This window comes from Schistocerca americana, chromosome 1 (assembly GCF_021461395.2).
Source record: "Schistocerca americana isolate TAMUIC-IGC-003095 chromosome 1, iqSchAmer2.1, whole genome shotgun sequence".
Taxonomy (NCBI): domain Eukaryota; kingdom Metazoa; phylum Arthropoda; class Insecta; order Orthoptera; family Acrididae; genus Schistocerca; species Schistocerca americana.
The window spans coordinates 489,480,908-489,502,023 of record NC_060119.1 but is presented as its reverse complement, the minus strand read 5'-3'; the positions used below and the strand labels follow the sequence as shown (position 1 = coordinate 489,502,023).

Here is a 21,116-nt window from a genome sequence, read left to right as displayed (position 1 = left end):
GTTATAAAATTATGTTTCAAATAAACTTTTTAATTTCAGTGAATGTCCAAACTATGACAAAATCGTACCAGTACTCTTAAAAGAAGGTGTGAAGGCTCTGCCAGATCATTGCCACATCACTCCTGGGGTGCCTCTGAAGCCCATGCTTGCTCAGCCAACGAAAGGAGTTCAAGAGGTTCTGCAGCGTTTTGAAGGCCTTAAATTTACATGTGAATGGAAATATGATGGAGAACGTGCACAGGTATTTACATTTTTTGTAAGAAAGAAAGAAAATATTTAATCAGCTATTGTAAAAAGTAATTCATTTTCACTTTACCCTAAATATTCCTTAAAATTTGGTAGACAGGAACATGCCTTTTTATTTTCCTCTTTTAGTGTTTTAAGTTGCAAATAAAATTCAACTGTAATTTAGCACTTTTGTTTGTTAGTTTTGTTTCATTTTCTTGCCACAAACAGTTACAGTTATGTATTTAGTATCATACCAAGTGATTTTTTCATCAACACTAATTTAATGACACAGCATAAACAGTAATGAGCCAGTTATGGGCCGAAACAGCCTTAAATACTCGAAACCATGAACATATAATAATTCAGTAAAGGTCATAATGTTAAAGTCCATAACACAACTAGTAATTTATCACAAGCACAAGTTTCAACACTCCAGAAGAATCCACCGATTAAGTTCCCAAAAAGTGTAAGAGACCAGTGTAGTTACAAGGCTCCAAAGTAAATGAGAGCACTATAGAATAGAGTGTCAAAAGTTTTTGCCAAGAGAAGAGCTACAGCATATTGACACAACTAGGTCACTCGAATGTGGAATACCTGGGCATTGTCTCAAGTGCCAAATGTTTCCATTGGTTCAGGAGAATGGTTGCAATAACAGAAGTGTTTCTGCTTGAAAAGTTCAGATGCAGCATTTGATCATACAGGATGAATAACTATTGAGAACCTCCTACAAGGGAGTTTAAAGAGGAGGAGGAGGAGCTTTGGGGAAAAGGAGAGGGGGGGGGGGAGGGGGATTCTGGAAAGTTAATCAAGTAGTATTGCTTTCCAGCCTATCTTAGTCTGATTTTTCTGTTATTCACTGTTGTTGTTGATAGAATTTGTCCTCAGGATGTCTACCTGCAATTTTTTCTTTATTTTTATTATTATTTAGAAAATTCAAAATGGTGTAGAATTTTCTGAAGGGATAACTGCAGATACAGGTACATGTGCACACACAATATGTTGTGGAATATGTCACTGACAGGGTGTAAAATTATCTGCTCATAAACAGTGAGTGGACAAAGTTTTGATGATGACTGACTTGAGTTATTTATTCATTGCACAAAAATTCCATTCATTGATTGCTATAAGGACCCTGTATCTCTTGCCTCGGACTACTGGTTCTGAAGTCTTTCCGTATGTTCAGTGACAGCCAATAACTGCTGAGGACTATGGTTAGTGCTTGAAGCTAGTACTTAGCCTGTTGTCATAAATTGTTGTTTTGGAATAAGAGGTAACATCTTTTTATGCTGTCTATCCTAAGTTTTGATTGAATTAAGGTAAAGCAGGTGGTTTGTGAACAGCAGGCTTTGCTCCGCTCTGTAGTTATAATCAGACAAAATCATCCTGTTCACCTTAGACATAACATAGGCAATTTACAGTGCAGCAACAAAATATTTAGGTTTGGCTTATTTAAAAAAGAGTTTAAAGGGCAGGATGGTAAAAAATATTGTCAAATGGTTTTTCTTGGTGGGTACAACATGAACTGCATGACAACCAGTGCACTGCCTACAGTTAAAAAAAATAGCTCTCTGGTTAATAGGATGAAATTTTCAGGCACTGCAGACATTATATGTGGGGTCTGATTAAAAAATTCCAGAACATTTGTAATTTTGCGCCAGTGGTGTGTTAGAGCGAAATGCGGTTGGTATCCTTGCACATGCCTGTGTTTAATTTGTAATTGCCAGGAGTTTCATTGTTGTATTTCTGTAAGTTTTTGTTCAGTGCTGTATTGAGTAGAATGTCATATCACACAGTTTGTGAATTCAAGGTGGCAACATGTCTGCATTAAATTTTGCATGAAACTAAAAGAACACCTTTTACAGGTCTCTGAATGCAGGAAGCATACAGTGATGAGTGATCAAGCCTTACGTGTGTTACAAATGGTTCAAACAGTTTTCAAATCACCCTCGTTTAGAATCTGCGACATCTATCGATGATGAAATTGTACTAGCCAGTCTAAGAGTGGCTGTTCGAGAGATTGCAAAATGTAACATTTCGGTTGGGTCATATCATGAAATACTCACACAGCATCTGGGAATGCATCATGTTGCCACCAAGTTCGTCCCACAGTGAGTTAAGCGCAGAAAGACATTCACCTCGCAATCAGTGAAGAGCTTTTGGACCACACAAATAGGAACAAGATGTTCCGTAAGAGACCCGTAAATGGTAATGAGACATGGGTTTATGGTTCTGATATCGAGACAAAGGTTCAATCTTCACAATGGGGTGGGAAAGATTCTCCAAGACTAAATAAAAGCTCATCAGGTCAGGTCAAATGTCAAAGCCATACTGATAGTTTTCTTTGGCTTTGAAGGATTAGTTCATCATGGATTTGTGCCACAGGGACAAACTGGTAACCAGTGGTACTATCGGGATGTGTTGCGAAGCCTGCAAGAAAATGTGAGAAGGAAACCACCTAAAATGTGGCTAGACAATTCATGGCTCTTCCTTCACGATAACACACCCAAACATTCATCATTGCACAAAATCAAAATCACTGTGCTGCCTCATCCTCCATACTCTCCATATGTGGCCCCTAGGTGTTTTTTTTTTTCTTCCCTCTCCAAAGTTGAAAACCCATTGAAAGGGCAAAGCTTTGCAACAGTAGACGAGATAAGAGAAAATTCTCAGACCTCAGAAGGCACTTTATGGGATCCAGCAAGAATCATACAAAGACTGCTTCCGGAAGTGGAAACGGCTTTGGGGCCAAAACTTCCTGGCAGATTGAAACAATGTGCCAGACCGAGACTCGAACTCGGGACCTTTGCCTTTTGCGGGCAAGTGCTGTACCACCTGAGCTACCTAAGCACGCCTCACACCCCATCCTCACAGCCTTGCTTCTGCCAGTATCTCGTCTCCTACCTTCCAAACTTCACAGAAGCTCTCCTGTGAACATTCTAGGAGTTGGGACCGGTTATCAGTTGTGGAGGAGAGTATTTCAAAAGCGACCATGCACAATAAGTAAAAGGTAAGCATAGAAAAATTTTGTGTACATGTTCTGGAATTTTTTGAACAGACCTCGTATGTTGTCTCTGGTAATGATCATGTAATGTTATCACATTTCTGTGAAGATTAGGAAAGCTGCTATGACAGAGGTGTTGGTTTACATTGTGATCGAAGTAGGTGCAAACTGTGGCGATTGACTAGTGTTAGTCGTGCGTAACTTCCACAGGGACAAAAGTTTTGAAGAGCATTGACTGAGACAAAGAGTTGGTTTGGTTAATACAGGTGTGATTTGGTCTACAATGTTCTGCTCACAGGACACACAAGATCGGAAGACTTGAGACTGTTATTTACGTACAAATCCCTGGAGACATAAATATTTTTCCTTAAATTGGAGGTTTGCATAGATACACAGGACTGGCAAAGAATCATAATTCAAGTATGTACAGGTGATGCAAGAGCTATTTAATTACAAACTCATCTATAATGCACACACACACACACACACACACACACACACACACACTTATTTAAAAAAAGAAAGAAAGAAAAGAAAATCAGCAGAGTTATTTGTTTTGTCCATCCAGCATACTGTAGTGACAGAAGTTGTTGCTCCAGTTGGGTGATGTTTTGTTAGAGTTGATTCATCTAGATTAAAAGAAGAAAAGTAGTTCCTGGCAGTATCAGTACCTCACACAGCAGCTGCGAAACTCGGTGCAGTGGTCTCCTCCTCCTCCTCCTCCCCTTCTTAATTTTAGTCGCCACCACCTACTACTACATAATGTTCGTTCACTAGCATTTCACACATCTCTCACACATTCATCTTGGACATGGAAGTCAGAATGTTGTCGTCATAAGCAGTAAAATCCAGGAATGTCACATTATCAGGGACATCTGTGATCCTTTTCCATCCTTCTTTAGGAGGAATATTGTCTTCAACAGCAACTGACATACCATGACCAGCCTTTGTGAAGCAGTTTAACATAGTCTGTTGTGTTACACAATTCCAGGTAATAACAAACAAATGCATAGCCTGCAGAATGTAGAATCTCAATACTTTATTCCTTTCAAGGAATGTAATTGACTTCAGGACAACTGCTACTTTGTATCTGGCTTTAACAAAATCTATTAAAGGGTGTATACGCCCCAAGAATTTTTTCATCTGGGAAATACCTGGGATTATTCTAGGATTCTGGGAATTTTTTGCCACTATAGTTTCATGTTAAATTTCCATGATTATTGCTGGTAAGAACTGATACTGTGACAAATAATATGACTTTAGCCCGTACAATCAGAATAATACTGCTGCAGTAAAACATAACCGAGAGAACAACAACAAATTAAAACTTCAGTTGCAAAGAACAACAAATCACAGTGCACATACAACCATGTACCTACAGTAAAATGTGTTAGAGGCTTGCAGCACGGGATAAGCCGAGCGGCCTAAGGCGCTGCAGTCATGGACTGTGCAGCTGATCCCGCCGGAGGTTCGAGTCCTCCCTCGGGCATGGGTGTGTGTGTTTGTCCTTAGGATAATTTAGGTTATGTAGTGTGTAAGCTTAGGGACTGATGACCTTAGCAGTTAAGTCCCATAGAATTTCACACAAATTTTGTTAGAGGCTTGAAAAGAAAGTACCAACAAACTGCATTCGATGAGCACGGTGTCCCAACTGTTTACATTTCTAGTAGGTCATGGGAAAATAGTACGAATGGTGGTTTGAGAAGCGTTACTTTCACAGTAAATTTCCTTTTATGCGAGATGAATTATGTTATTTGTAAGAACGTGTGATGACTTTCTTAAGTCACTGAGCGTTTGACTCTTTCAAAACTTAAAACACGAGAATCAACCACTTCGAAAAAATTCATTCCTAGAAAACCAGCTATTTCTGCCGTCATTTAAAGTTTTGCTGGCACATTTGTGTTTGATTTGCCTTAAAGGCAACAGGTACTAAAAAAGACCAGTCTTCAAGGTTAGTTTTTCATATTTATTGTCATACCTTCATAGGTTACAAATTATACACTAACAATGGCAAAAAGTGTAATTATACTTAAAGTTCAATGTGAATTCTTGAGCAATTTCACGCTTAATCGTCTTTCCTACGGGAAAGTCGAAGTGCACGATGGAACATGTATTCAGCCAGGTAACCCACAAAATGTTCGGTGCACATCAGTGAAATATACAATCATGCTTGTCAAAAATATTCTGCTGCTGCATCTTAAGCTGTGCTCTTAGGATCCTGTTTAACCACACGCTCGGAAAAAACAGTAAACCTTTTTTGAGGGCCAATACTATATGCGAAAGCTTAGCTTTTCTTGATGAAATATACATCTGGTAGTTGTATTCCACGAAGCAAGAATACATAATATCATGCCATATTTTTCTGAATCCGAAGTTTAATGCCAGGCATTAAATAAATGTTGGTGTTCTGTGTTCATAAACTACCGTACTGTATTTGCTAAACTTCCAAATTCCCCCCCCCCCCCTCCCCTCCTCCCTTGGTGAGTGCCAGGAAGTTCTATGGCAGTGTATGAAACCCCTTGAAACTTGGATTCTGTTCGCTTCAACCATACTTCTACCACATGAGCTATTATGAAACGTGGCCTTTACTGGAGAGTTTCTGCAAAACTACAACTTTTCTTTGTTTTTGTGTGCACTGCCTGTTGCAGTGTATGAGCAATTTGTTTGTATGAATGTTACGAGGTGCGGCTAGAAAAAAACCGGACTGATGCTGGAAAAAACATTTATTTACAATTATTTACAATTTCATGTTATCTCCTTCAATGTACTCTCCTCCTCGGTCTCTACACCGCTCCATACGAATTTTCCACTGTTCGTAGCAATGCTGCAGATCATTTTCGGTAAGTCCATACATTACTTCCGTCGCTTTTTCTTTTACTGCTTCAACAGTCTCAAATCTAGTTCCTTTCAAAGCTGACTTGACTTTAGGGAAAAGAAAAAAGTCACAGGGGGCCAAATCAGGTGAGTGGGGTGGATGATCTAAGGTGGGAATGTTGTGTTTTGCCAAAAACGTCTTCACTGACAACGCACTGTGAGCTGGGGCATTGTCTTGGTGAAGGATCCATGACTTTTTTTTCCACAAATCGTTCCATTTTCTCCGTACTCGCTCACATAGGGTAGCCAGGACGCTAATGTAGTAATGCTGATTCACTGTTTGTCCCTCTGGTACCCAATCAATGTGCACAATCCCTTTGATGTCAATAAAAAGACAATCATCATTGCCTTGAATTTCGATTTTGACATTCGTGCTTTTTTTTGTCGTGGAGAACCAGGAGTTTTCCAATGCATCGATTGGCGTTTAGTTTCGGGATCGTAAGTAAAAAACCACGATTCGTCGCAAGTAATGACATTTTGTAAGAAGGTGGGATCACTTTCAATGTTTTCCAGGATGTCAGAACAAATCATTCTTCGGCGTTCCTTCTGTTCAATTGTGAGACACTTTGGAACCATTTTTGAACACACTTTGTTCATGTTGAAACTTTCATGAAGAATCTGCCTAACACTTTCCTTGTCAACTCCTGTTAACTCAGACACTGCTCTGATTGTTAAACGGCGATCTTGTCGAACAAGTTTACCGATTTTTTCAATGTTTGCATCAGTTTTTGCTGACAATGGTCTGCCAGTGCGAGTGTCATCACTGGTGTCTTCGCGGCCATCTTTAAATCGTTTAAACCACTCAAACACTTGTGTTCGCGATAAACAATCATCGCCGTACACTTGTTGTAACATTACAAACGTTTCACTTGCAGATTTTGCTAGTTTGAAACAAAATTTGATGTTAACACGCTGTTCTTTCTGTACACTCAACATTTTCCGACCCACAGACAAAACGTCAACTACTTAAAACAGACGCCACGGGCAGACTGAGTGCAGGAGGCAGATGAAACTCGAGCAGTAGGCGGAGCGAGAGTCACGTGACAGGCCACGCGACTTTCAGCCTTATTGCATTCGTTTTATTGTTTCACCAGTACTAGTCCAGTTTTTTTCTAGCCACACCTCGTATATAGTCTTTTGTGTTACCAGAATTGAATGAAGAGTGGAGATAATTATTTCTTCTGTAGTGCATAAACTTACTCATCTCATCCTGTTACCTAGTCTGTGATGATGGACTTAAGTGTGTGGTATAAGGGGCAGTCAAATGAAAATAAGACAATGGAAAAAAAGAGTAGGTAAGCTGTTCATTATTTCAAAAGCAATCGCCTTGAGTATTAACGTATTTCTCCCACTTAGAGACGAGACAGTCAATGCCTTCATGGAACTGTGATGGTACCCAGGCGTGCACCTCTTCATCTGAAGCAAATCAGTGGCTTCAAATGCCTTTCTCCAGAGCTCTAAAAATATGGAAATCGCCTGGGAACTGAGTGGGGCTGTATGGAGGATGTTTAAGGGCTTCCCAATGAAATTTCCCAGTGGCACTACATGTTTCTAAGATTGTTTCGACTGCATTGCAGAAGTTTCGCTGGGAAACCCCTATGCAACATCCATAAAGTCCCGATTTCACCCCATTTGATATCCATATTTTTGGAGTATTGACGAAAGAAATTTGTAGCCATCGATTTGCTTCGGATGAAGAGGTGTACACGTGGGCACAACTTTGGTCCCATAGGCAACAGCAAACATTTTTCCCTAAAGTCATTAACCATCTTGTCTTGCAGTGAAATAAATGTGTTAATAGTTATGGTGATTACTTTTGAAATAACAAACAGTATACTTACTTGTTTCCATCAGTTTTATTTTCATTTGACTGCCCCTTATCTCTGTATATAAAATACTTTGTCCTGACTGACTGTGACTGACTGACTCATCATCGCCCAGCCCAAACTGCAAAGGCGAGAACCTTAAAGTTTGGAGAGGGTGTGAATCTTATAGTATAGGCATCATTGAAGAAGGAGTTGTAGGAGATTCCATTCCTGTGGGGGTGAAATAGCGGATGAAAGGCCTCGTGAAAGTATGTTGCTATTAAGGGAATATTGAATGCGGAACTATGAAAACTGGTATTTGGTTTCTCAGTCAGAAAATAAAAAAATACCGGTTCCAGAATTTTGGAAATTAAGCCACGAGGGGGGGGGGGGGGGGGGGATAGTTGGTGAAAGTGTTTTTGAAAATAACGAATTACTAAAGAACTGCTAAAGGATTTTTAAGGCTACATCTATGACAGTTGGTAAGTGATGAAAATTTTTAAGAAACTATTTCATTTCATTAAAGCTAAATTTATGAAAATTGGTGTTTCACTCCTCGGTTAGATATAAAGAAATATTGTTTAGGGGATGAAAGTTGCTATGGAAATATCTCCACAAGAATGCAAAAGGTATGATTAACAAAAACTCTGGACTTCAGATACCAGAATCACTTTTTGGCCAAAAGTACATTTGAAAAAGACCATGCTTACATGGTCTTAATTAGTGTGAAATGCATAGATGGTGTTGCAATTTGTTAACAACATAAAAATGTGATTAAAAATATATATATAAAAAATCTCTGCAGGCCGTACAGTGTACATGAGAGAAGCAGCAGGCACTAAGCTAGTATATATATAAACTGCTTATGACATTAAGCCAGGCTGGAGGCAGCTTATGAACTATGTAGTCTAGAACACCAAAAATAGGAAAATGCATAGGATTTTTTTCTCCGCAGATCCATGTACCAGAAGAAGGAAAGCCCAGTATATACAGCCGCAATCAAGAAAACAACACAACGAAATATCCAGATGTTCTGTCCAGGTTACCAAAAATACTAACGGAAGGAGTTAAATCTTGCATATTAGACTGTGAAGCTGTTGCTTGGGATCGAGAAAAAAAGCAGATTTTACCATTCCAGGTTCTTAGTACTCGCAAGAGGAAAGTGAGTATATTTTGGCTGTTCAGTTCAACATAGCATAAAATACTTCTTAATTTTTGCCCATGGGCAACTATGATATCTGATCTTATCAGAGTATGACATGGAATATTTATAATGAAGACATTATATTACTCATTCTTTAGTTTGACTATGTATTTCAGTTCAGTACATTTAGTGCACATTGAATCGTTTATCAGAGCAGTTCAGTTATGTCTGTAAGCTGCATTCACTGTGATTCAAGTTCTTTAGGGTTGTGTCTCGGTTTGTGGTATGTAAGACAGTTTCAGGGTGTAATGAGCTTCACATTAAATTGATATATTCAAAATAAAGTACCTTCTGTGTGGCACCCTGTATATTCTGTGTAGACTTTTGACTAATTGCATTGCAGTTCAGTACTTAACTCTCTCTCTCTGTCTCTCTCTCTCTCTCTCTCTCTCTCTCTCTCTCTCTCTCTCTCTTCTTTACTGTTCCATGTACATCTTCAGCACTGGTGAAAAGTTAAATGACTGACATACCTTAGTACATAACTAATAACTTACATACTTCCTTGTAAATTCAGCTGAGATTGTCTCTCAGTTACTGTGACCATAAGACCCAGGAGGACTGTAGGATATGATAAACCATTGTTGTTCCGTCAACGTCATTTTTTATTGAAGCATCATACATTAAGTAAACAAAACAAATAAGATTATTTTGGTGCACCTGTCTTGCTTTTACTTAAGAGACAAGAGTTTTGCAGTTGTTACCAAATGCAACATTGGAAAATCTGGGATAGAATAACAATATGAATTCAAATATATTGCCATTCACCACACATAGAGAAGAGATGTAAAGCAATGGACAGGCAATTTAAAAGTAGTGTGTTGAATAAGCTATCAGACAAAGTCATTTGTCAGATGTAAACCCCACACTCATATTTACATACACACACAACACTCGCACCCAAGGCCACTATTGCCTTGGCCTTATTTTGTCTAACGGTCTGCTTTTAAATCTACTTTCAAATGTGCTTGTCCACTGCTCAATGACTCCTCTATGTGGTGAGTAGTAATCTATCCTAGTTCATATTCTTATCAATCACAATGATATACTTAGCAAATAGTTCCTTTGTCTTTGCGAGAACTACCTGAATTACTGCTCAGTGTGCTTTGCGGGTGATGGTTCCAGATATTCAGTCACATCACTACCAGCAACTAAGGAAATGTTGAGGAAGATCTGAAATACTGAAAATGAAAATACAAGTTTACAGTCCCTTGGATTGCCTTTCATTTAAGTTGTGATACAATCAAACCATTAAAGCATAATGACTAATTTGTTTTCCCATTGAGGCTCTCTCAGCCTTGTTGTATACTACATTAACACTGACTAAAATGTTAGGACTTTCACTCAGCAAAACTCTTAAGTTACTCTGGTTTAGTGCAGTGGTGTTAACCTGCTCCCTATTGCATGCTAGTGGGCAGCAGTCAGTAAGGATTTAAAAACCATCTTCATTGAGTTTTCATAAAATTATGACATAACGTGTTAGGTAAATAATTATTGTTATGTACTTTAAGTTGTTGTATCTCCACTTTATAAATCTTATAAAGTAAAGTTTCTTTCCAACTTTATAAACCACAGTTGCTGTGGAGACATTGGGTTTGAAAATTCGTCTGCTAACAGAGATACAAAAGTGGGCAGTGGGTAAAAATGGTTTACAACCCCTGGTTTAGTGCAAGAACATAAACTTTGCATGTCCGCGATTCTGTTTTGTGAGGTTCAAATAATGAGCCTATAACGAAGCATTATTAAAACTTAAATACTTAGAAGTACAAAAAAAGTTCTACTTATTTCAATTCAAATGTTTTGTCATTATATACTCTCCAGTGCTTGTCAAAAACTGTTCATTAATTTCGGCCCCGTTGTGGCAAATAGTAAGGGCTGAGATTATTTTGAAATTTGACTGTGCCTACCATCTTCCCCAGTAGAACAGTTATAACTATTTCATGCTTGATGTCAATTATTACATTGTGTGTTTCTTTTAGGTTAAATTATTAATTATCAAGGAAGTAGGGCTTGGAAGGTTTATTTATTTATTTATTAATTTTTCCCCCAAACCAGGATGCAACAGAATCTGAAATCAAAGTACAAGTGTGTTTGTTTATGTTTGATCTACTGTACTTAAATGGAGAAGCCCTTGTACGGAAACCTCTTTCAGAAAGACGTAAGCTTTTGAAAGACAATATGAAGGAGGTTGAGGGTGAGTTCCTCTTTGCCACAAATCTGGATACCACAAAAATGGAAGAGGTGGAAGTGTTTTTGGAAGAATCTGTGAAGGGTATTTTAATTTGCTTACCTAGTTCTGGTAGTTGTTACTATATGCATAGTTGCAAAAATACAAGCAGCTGGAGAGACAGCAGCTTAGTAGCTTTCCCTGTGTAAAAATGTGTGTCCATCTCATTTTCCAGGAAATTGTGAAGGACTTATGGTAAAAACATTAGATGAAGAGGCCACATATGAAATTGCAAAGCGATCAAGGAACTGGCTAAAATTGAAGAAGGATTATCTTGAAGGTGTGGGAGACACTTTGGATGTAGTTGTCATAGGTGGTTACCTTGGGCGGGGTAAGAGAACTGGGACTTACGGTGGTTTTTTGCTGGCGTGTTATGACAAAGAAAATGAAGAATACCAGAGTATTTGTAAGGTATGTTTCATATATAAATAGCAATTTCTTCATTTTAGCCACGTATATTTGTTGTCAATGTATGCTTGATATGGATGATTTTCATTTCTTCTTTACAGATTGGAACTGGTTTCAGTGAAGAAGATCTACAGAAGCATACAGAATTCTTCAAACAACATGTAATAGATAAGCCACGCCCATATTACAGATATGACAGTAGCCATGAACCTGACCATTGGTTTGATGCATCTCAGGTGTGGGAAATTAAATGTGCTGATCTTTCCCTTTCCCCAGCACATAGAGCTGCTTTAGGCATTGTAAGTAATATGATGGTTAAATCAAAATTTTACGTTTAGGTGGACAAAATGTAAAATGTGGATTATACTAAATAATGCTCATGGATTGTAAGAAAGATAGTGCGCTCTTAAAATAAGTGGAGTATACTTTTGGTTGGAAGAGTAAATATTTAATTCGATGAAAGTTAGGAACATGATATGTTTTATGGTTAACTAAATGCTTTGAGTCATCACTGTCTGCAGTTTGTAACCCATAGCTGTGTCTGCTTGAAACAAGCCTCTCCAGCTTCTCCTCTCCTCCCATCTCATTTCCCTCTCCACCATGTGTCATTCTTATCTTTTATTCGCATACTTCTTCACTATTTATGTTCCACCTGTCTCTGTCTTCTTCTAGTTCCCTTGCCTCCTATTGTCATTTCATGAGACTGTCTTGGTATTGTGTCAACTCCCATCCTTTTAGCATGCCCTTGTTACTTTAATCTTCTCTTTCCTATCTTTCCTTACATGAGCTTCTCTTTCACTATTTTGTCACTGTCTCACTCCTTACTATATCCATTCTGCTTACTCCTGCCCTGCATTGTTGAAATTTCATGTTGCAAGCTTGTATCCCACTCAGCAATGTTTTCTTCATTACCAACACTTTTAAGGCACACGGGGATACTAGGACATAATGTGCTTGGTGTAACATTTGTTTGCATTGTGGTGGTACATCCTTGCTCTACATAGGCTTCTTACACTCTGCAGGAATCCACGTGCTTGCTTTCCTCTTTCACCAATCTCCTTATCGTTCCACTTGCTATCTTTCGTCACACATTAGTGCCTGCCTGTGATTCATTGGTAGTGGTAGCAGTAATTACGTACAGCAACAATAACACCATCAGCTGTAATGTATTAGTTTTTATTTAATTGCAACAATTTTCTGTGATACAAACTTCTAGCTTCGGGTTCCTCTGCAAGACAGGGTAATCACACTTGAAATGGACATCATCACTATCTCTAATAAAACGAGCAGAAACAGTTGGCATGTGCATACCTTACCCTGTATGGTGTGTCTGGTTGCAATTAAAAAATACTAGTCTGCAGAGTCTATTGTTGTTATACATAAATAAAACAGCTGCTGTCCCATTATCCATTAGGAGATGGATGTACGGAAATTAGCAGTAATTTGTTTGTGGCAGTATACTTACCAAGAAGGCAAGATGAAAATTATTAATTTGTAGTGAAAAGACTACATCTGGAGGGTCATCTGCCATTTAGTGTGATTACTCTCACTTAATTTCTTTATATCGTGCTCCAGATGAATGCTGGGATGGTTATGACTGTTACTTTACATAAATCTATCAATAATGGATTCCATTTCATGTGATTCAACTTTAGCAGAATCTACCTACATGTAAGAAAATAGCATCCCAAAATTTAGTTCTGATAGAATGGAGCTTTCAACAGTACTTAATTTGTATAATTTGTCAGGATAGTCTACAAAAATATGCTACCATGAGTTACCACTATGAGCAAAAATGGACAACATTAGCATTTTTGTTGTTCATACATTTTTAGTCTCCAGGTAACAGCATTTTTTTTGCAGGTTGATCCAGAAAAGGGAGTGTCATTACGTTTTCCCAGGTTCCTTAGGGTTCGAGAAGACAAATCAGTGGAGGAGGCCACCAGTGCATCACAGGTAGTGTCTTTGTTTTTCCTCATGTGATCATATGCTCATTGTCAATTTTCAATGAAAATCTAATCCTGATGCTTTATCTGTGTCATCAGGTTGCCGAGATGTACAGAAATCAAGACCAAGTAAAAAATCAGGGAGGATCTACAAAACCAAATGAGGAAGACTTTTACTAGTAAAAGCATTTCTAAGCAGATTTTATAATATTGTTTGTATTATTGTATGAAAAGTACCTGTTGTGTGAGACATTTCTTTATTTTTATAGTTTACATTACTGTTTTATAATACACAAAAATTCCCTCACTTGTAAATGACAAGTTATGCGAAAGTTCAACTTTCCTATTTTAACCACATTTTGTATAAGAATTTTAAGAAACTACATTTTTTAGAAAATGGAAATATTATGTGGACAAACTCATTGATACTTCCATATATATTGTTTCTATGATGTTGCTGTCACATCCTCCCACCTCTCTCTCCCCCATTGTAGCAACCTATTGTCATCCATGAGAATACAGAAGAAGAAGAAGAAGAAGAAGAAGAAGAAGTAATATTGATACACAATATTGATGTCACTGGTTGAGAGTAGTTCAGGACTAGAACTCACAAATAAACTTGAATAGAAATTCTGCATCATGTGGCTGAACCAGTTAACAGTGGCGGTCTTGAGTTCACCACCATCTTGAAACTGCAATTTTGTTCTGAGCTTACAACATCTACCTATAAGCTAACAACCACTTACTTTTTGAATATGCACAATATAACTTTAGGTTACAAGTTATGTAACTTTCATACAAATTGAATGTCATTGAGAATACCATTCCCAGGTTGACAAATTTTATTAAAATTTGTGTACAGTTGAAAGCTGTCAATCTGCTGGAAGCTGCTGCAGTATGCTGTTGTGAACAGACTTTTTAGGATACCCATATTATCCATAGTACTGTCCATTATACTGCTGCTACTACTACTGCCAATGAAAGTGACTAATCCATTTGATTGTGAGTGTCTTGTTGGTGGCAGGAGTAGATACACTGTTAAAAAAAAAAAAGGGCAGTGTAAGCGGACAGTCCAGAGTACTACTCTCCCATCCTTCTTACCAACAAGTATGAAGTGCTACTTGGACTGAGCCTGTCGAACTTGTTACTCACGTTGGAAGGCTGTAAACATCCCATATCTGTTTAAAGCAGGTGCAGAAGAGGGCTCCGACATGCCTTAGAGAAATGTGAGTAAGAAATGGGAAGAAGATGGTATCTCCAAGATACTTGTAATCACACTGCATATGCCTATAGGACTCATTCAGTTTTTTTAAATCCCGTACTTGTAGCAGTGCCTCAGCTCGTACTTGTCCCCCCCCCTCCCCCCCTCTGCCCCCGAGGGGTCGGAGAAGATGGGAAAAATCAGCTTTACTTGTCATATTTCAGTGAAACTCACAATCTTTGTATTATCCATAGAACTGGATGGTGATTCTATGGCAACACACACCCGTAGACTTGCAGAACAGGGTAGAAAGTTGCAGAGGTACCTTATCCAGTTTTTTGCAAGAACTTGCAAGCTAATGAATTCCCCTTTTGAACATAATTTATCACAGATCTCTAGAGCTGATAACTCTTTCTTGCCAGTGTAAAAATTTGTGGGTGATACTCTTGTACAAAAAGACAGTGTAATTTCATACATGAAGACAAATTACAGTCTTGGAAATAGCTTCTGAAAATATTATTCACTGTTCCACAGAATACAAAGAGTTGTGCTGAATAATTCAAACGATGTTGGGAAGGTAGAAAATTTAAGTGACGGGGGAGAAATTGCAAAGGGCATTCCAAAGAGTTCAATTTTGGGTCCACTCCTGTTCCTTAAATAGGTGAGTAACCTTCCACCTGACATTCAACAAACAGAAGTGGTACTTTCTGCAGATGATACTAGTGTTTTAATAAATCCCATCAGAGAGAAAGCAACAGACGAGATTGTTAATGATGTTTTTCGAAGAATTAAGTTGTTCTTTGAAAATGGGCTCCCTTAATTTTGAGAAAACACACAATATTCAATTTTTTACAATAAATAAGTCATACCACCAACTGGTGTAGCACTTGAACAAGAGTCATCAAGCAGGGTACAATGGTCCAGACTTTTGGATGTACATGTTGATGAAAACTTGAACTGATAGAAACACGTTGATGAAAACTTGAACTGGTAGAAGCATATTACTGAGCTTGTCAACCAATAAGTTCAGCTACTTTTGCTCTTCGTATAATTGCTAGTCTTGGAAACAAATAAATCAACCTCCTGAAATATGTTGCATATTTTCGTTGAGTAATGTCTTACACAATTATTTTCTGGGAACCCATTTATTAGAAAGAACATACTGACTGCACAAAAACAAATAGTAAGAATAATGTGTGTTTACCCATGGTGGTCATGAAAGTACCACTTTAAGGAGTGAGGCATTTTAAGAGCACAATCTATATATATATAAACAAAGATGATGTGACTTACCAAACGAAAGCGCTGGCAGGTCGATAGACACACAAACATACACACAAAATTGAAGCTTTCGCAACAAACTGTTGCCTCATCAGGAAAGAGGGAAATACGAAAGGATGTGGGTTTTAAGGGAGAGGGTAAGGAGTCATTCCAATCCTGGGAGCGGAAAGACTTACCTTAGGGGGAAAAAGGACGGGTATACACTGGCACACACAGACATATCCATCCACACATATACAGACACAAGCAAGACATAATGCCATATGTCTGTTTGTGTCTGTATATATGTGGATGGATATGTCTGTGTGTGCCAGTGTATACCCGTCCTTTTTTCCCCCCAAGGTAAGTCTTTCCGCTCCCGGGATTGGAATGACTCCTTACCCTCTCCCTTAAAACCCACATCCTTTCGTCTTTCCTGATGAGGCAACAGTTTGTTGCGAAAGCTTGAATTTTGTGTGTATGTTTGTGTTTGTTTGTGTGTCTATCGACGTGCCAGCGCTTTCGTTTGGTAAGTCACATCATCTTTGTTTTTAGATATATTTTTCCCACGTGGAATGTTTCCCTCTACCTCTCCTTCCCTCTTTCCTGATGAGGCAACAGTTTGTTGCGAAAGCTTGAATTTCAGTGTATGTATGAGTCTTTTTGTGTTTCTATCGACCTGCCAGCGCTTTTGTATGGTAAGTCACATCATAAACAAAGATGATGTGACTTACCAAATGAAAGTGCTGGCAGGTCGACAGACACACAAACATCTTTGTTTTTAGATATATTTTTCCTATGTGGAATGTTTCCCTCAAATTCGCCATAAATAATCCATCAAAATTTGAGAAGAATAGTAATGATGTCATCTACAGCTCTAGAGGAAAAAATGGCCTTTACTGTCTATTATTAAGTCAGTCAGCGGCTCAGAAAGGATTTCAGTATGCAGGAGCAAAAAATTATTGTTATTAGCCCATACTGTAACATGTCCGACAGATAACAAGCCAAGTTTAGAAACTAGTCCATCTCCTGTACAACTCCTTTTGTCCCATGGATAAATTTCTGTTTTAAAATTGATAGCCTGTATTTTAAATAAATTGTTATTTAGTGTATTTGGATGAATAGCACTAAAAAAATATTTTTGTTACTGTTAACAATAAACACACATGCATATATATATACACTCCTGAAATTGAAATAAGAACACCGTGAATTCATTGTCCCAGGAAGGGGAAACTTTATTGACACATTCCTGGGGTCAGATACATCACATGATCACACTGACAGAACCAGAGGCACATAGACACAGGCAACAGAGCATGCACAATGTCGGCACTAGTACAGTGTATATCCACCTTTCGCAGCAATGCAGGCTGCTATTCTCCCATGGAGACGATCGTAGAGATGCTGGATGTAGTCCTGTGGAACGGCTTGCCATGCCATTTCCACCTGGCGCCTCGGACCAGCGTTCGTGCTGGACGTGCAGACCGTGTGAGACGACGCTTCATCCAGTCCCAAACAAGCTCAATGGGGGACAGATCCGGAGATCTTGCTGGCCAGGGTAGTTGACTTACACCTTCTAGAGCACGTTGGGTGGCACGGGATACATGCGGACGTGCATTGTCCTATTGGAACAGCAAGTTCCCTTGCCGGTCTAGGAATGGTAGAACGATGGGTTCGATGACGGTTTGGATGTACCGTGCACTATTCAGTGTCCCCTCGACGATCACCAGTGGTGTACGGCCAGTGTAGGAGATCGCTCCCCACACCATGATGCTGGGTGTTGGCCCTGTGTGCCTCGGTCGTATGCAGTCCTGATTGTGGCGCCCACCTGCACGGCGCCAAACACGCATACGACCATCATTGGCACCAAGGCAGAAGCGACTCTCATCGCTGAAGACGACACGTCTCCATTCGTCCCTCCATTCATGCCTGTCGCGACACCACTGGAGGCGGGCTGCACGATGTTGGGGCGTGAGCGGAAGACGGCCTAACGGTGTGCGGGACCGTAGCCCAGCTTCATGGAGATGGTTGCGAATGGTCCTCGCCGATACCCCAGGAGCAACAGTGTCCCTAATTTGCTGGGAAGTGGCGGTGCGGTCCCCTACGGCACTGCGTAGGATCCTACGGTCTTGGCGTGCATCCGTGCGTTGCTGCGGTCCGGTCCCAGGTCGACGGGCACGTGCACCTTCCGCCGACCACTGGCGATAACATCGATGTACTGTGGAGACCTCGCGCGCCACGTGTTGAGCAATTCGGCGGTACGTCCACCCGGCCTCCCGCATGCCCACTATACGCCGTCGCTCAAAGTCCGTCAACTGCACATACGGTTCACGTCCACACTGTCGCGGCATGCTACCAGTGTTAAAGACTGCGATGGAGCTCCGTATGCCACGGCAAACTGGCTGACACTGACGGCGGCGGTGCACAAATGCTGCGCAGCTAGCGCCATTCGACGGCCAACACCGCGGTTCCTGGTGTGTCCGCTGTGCCGTGCGTGTGATCATTGCTTGTACAGCCCTCTCGCAGTGTCCTGAGCAAGTATGGTGGGTCTGACACACCGGCGTCAATGTGTTCTTTTTTCCATTTCCAGGAGTGTGTGTGTGTGTGTGTGTGTGTGTGTGTGTATATATATATATATATATCAGTCTATCTCCGTAGCTAAGTTGTCATTGTGGCTGCCCCACGAAGGGTTCCAGATTCAGTTGCTGACTGGGTCTAAGATTTTATCTGCTCAGGAGCTGGGAGTTGTATTGTCCTCATCGTCATTGATGTGCAGGTCCCCAAATTGGCATCAAATAAAATGATTTATACTAGTCAGCCGAACAACTCCAGATGATGCCTCCCACCCAATAATGCCATACAAACATTTCGTTTCATCCTGTAAACTGACTCGTTCCACATCATTTCAATAAAAAATCTTCAAATGATCTGCTGAACATCTAACAAATTAACTTCTCGTAGTAACCTAACTTATCATATTGGTAACCTAATGCATTCAGTGGTTGTAAGACTCTTGCCCCTGCAGGTCCGGGACTACCTATAGGGTTTGACATCCATTTTTCAAAATTTTCCCGAGGAGTGGGCCAGTTGGGGAAGGGCGCATTATGTGATGCATTGCGTCCATCGTGCATTGACACCTTTAGCCCACTTTCTCATTGTCGCATTGCAGTCCTGCCCATTCTCCATATCTTGGGCGGGGACACCTTCCTGGTTCTGTTTTCCACCACGCGCTATGCAGTGTCACTTTTGTGCTGGCGAATATCATGGGCTTCTTTGTACCTCCTATCCAACATTGTAGCCAGTCCGCTGTGGTGGGCCCGCCATGTACCCTATTGGTTGTTGCACACTGACTACACAGGGATCGCTCTGCTGATGCCTGCGCTGCTAACTCCCCACGTATGCAAAGGAGTGGATGCCCGTCACCCTGGGGCATCAGGACTCCCGGCAATGGCCATCCTGCCAGGTGGCCTTTGCTGTGGCTGGGTGGCCCCCATGGGAAGGACCCCTGGTCGGAGGGGGTGGCATCAGGGCAGATGACACGCCAGAAGCATAGTACACTGGTGGTTGGCTGCCAGCAGTCTCTAAGTGAGCAAAGTCTAACTTAATGCTAAGACATATGGCCCCAAGTCGTTCCCCTCCCTGGCCACACCATGGGAGGAATGCCAGGCAAAGGATGGTAGTGAAGTTTATTTGACCGGACACCTCATATGTAAAAGAGCTGATGGGTAGTCTTTCACGTCCACAAAGCCCCAGTTTTTTGTGGAGCATTTGGAAGACAAGTTTGGGTAGGTGGAGGGCTTGTCCAAAATGTGCTCTGGGTCAGTTTTGATAAAAACAGCATCCTCTGCCTAGCCTCTGGTGTTACTCGTTTGTGGCAAGTTGGGGGATGTTTCTATTACCATCACGCCTCTTGAGAGCTTAAATATGGTTCAGAGTATTATATTCCACAGGGACCTTCTTTTGCAGTCTGATGACAAGCTGCACACCAATTTAGAGTGGCGAGGTGTTCATTTCATGCGGCGCGTCCAACGGAGTTCGAGGGATAACCAGGTTGCCACCGGTGCCTTAATCTTGGCCTTCAAGGGTGACACATTGCCTGAGAAAGACAAGGTGATAGTCTACCGCTGTGACTTCAAGCCATATATCCCTCCCCCCGATATAGTCTACCGCTGTGACTTCAAGCCATATATCCCTCCCCCGATGTGGTGCTGGAAGTTTGGCCATATGTCTTCCCACTGTACATCCAGCTCCACCTGTCAAGATTGTTGACATCTATCTCATCCCAGTACTCCATGTACCCCGCCTCCCATCTGTGTCAACTGCGGAGAGCATCATTCACCTTGCTCACCAACTGCAGGATTTTACAGAAACAGAGGAAAATCATGGAATTTAAGACCATGCACCGACACCTACCCTGAGGCTAAGAGGAAATTTGAACGTCTACACCCTGTGGCTATATGACCTCCTCATGTGCCGCTGCTATGAGAATAGTTATAGCCCCATCCGTTCCGCGAATTCCGCTTGGCTCTCCGAGCTGGAAGACGACACGTGCCCCCTTGATGGTGGGGGGCACTTCCCTCTCTGTTGCTCCCACACCACCTACCTCGGGAGCACTGCCCCCCCCCCCCCCACCCCAATCATCAGGGAGACCAGTCCTCTCTTCTCAGCCAGAGAAGCATAAGTCTTTTTCAGCACCTCTCGCTAGGAAAGGATCCCTTGGGTCACTCCCTTCTCAGGTTCCCACTAGTGGGAAAGATGACTCCTGCCAGTGGCTGGTTGTAGGGCTTCACAATCATCCTGGAGACTGCATCAATCAAGCCCTCCCAGCCAGAGAAACCCAAGGAGCAGGAGAAATCCAAAAAGAAGACTCCCAAGATCAAGGGACTTGCAGTGTCACCCATACCGCCGCTACCTACAGGCTTTGTTCTGAGGATCAGGTGGAGATTCTGGCATCCACTGAGG

At 40.8% G+C, this 21,116-nt stretch overlaps 1 protein-coding gene across 2 annotated transcripts in view; it reads left to right on the top strand.

The window, feature by feature from the left end:
• The window catches only part of LOC124624145 (DNA ligase 1), a 128,632-nt gene extending 114,539 nt beyond the window's left edge, over positions 1–14,093 (top strand). For both annotated transcript variants that reach the window (XM_047149089.1, XM_047149088.1), the window contains exons 12-18: positions 40–241; positions 8,864–9,070; positions 11,165–11,381; positions 11,512–11,747; positions 11,846–12,043; positions 13,608–13,700; positions 13,790–14,093. In XM_047149089.1, the coding sequence (XP_047005045.1) occupies positions 40–241; positions 8,864–9,070; positions 11,165–11,381; positions 11,512–11,747; positions 11,846–12,043; positions 13,608–13,700; positions 13,790–13,870 (1,234 nt within the window). In that variant the 3' untranslated portion in view covers positions 13,871–14,093. The remainder of the gene's footprint in view (positions 1–39; positions 242–8,863; positions 9,071–11,164; positions 11,382–11,511; positions 11,748–11,845; positions 12,044–13,607; positions 13,701–13,789) is intronic.
• The last annotated feature ends 7,023 nt before the right edge of the window (positions 14,094–21,116 follow it).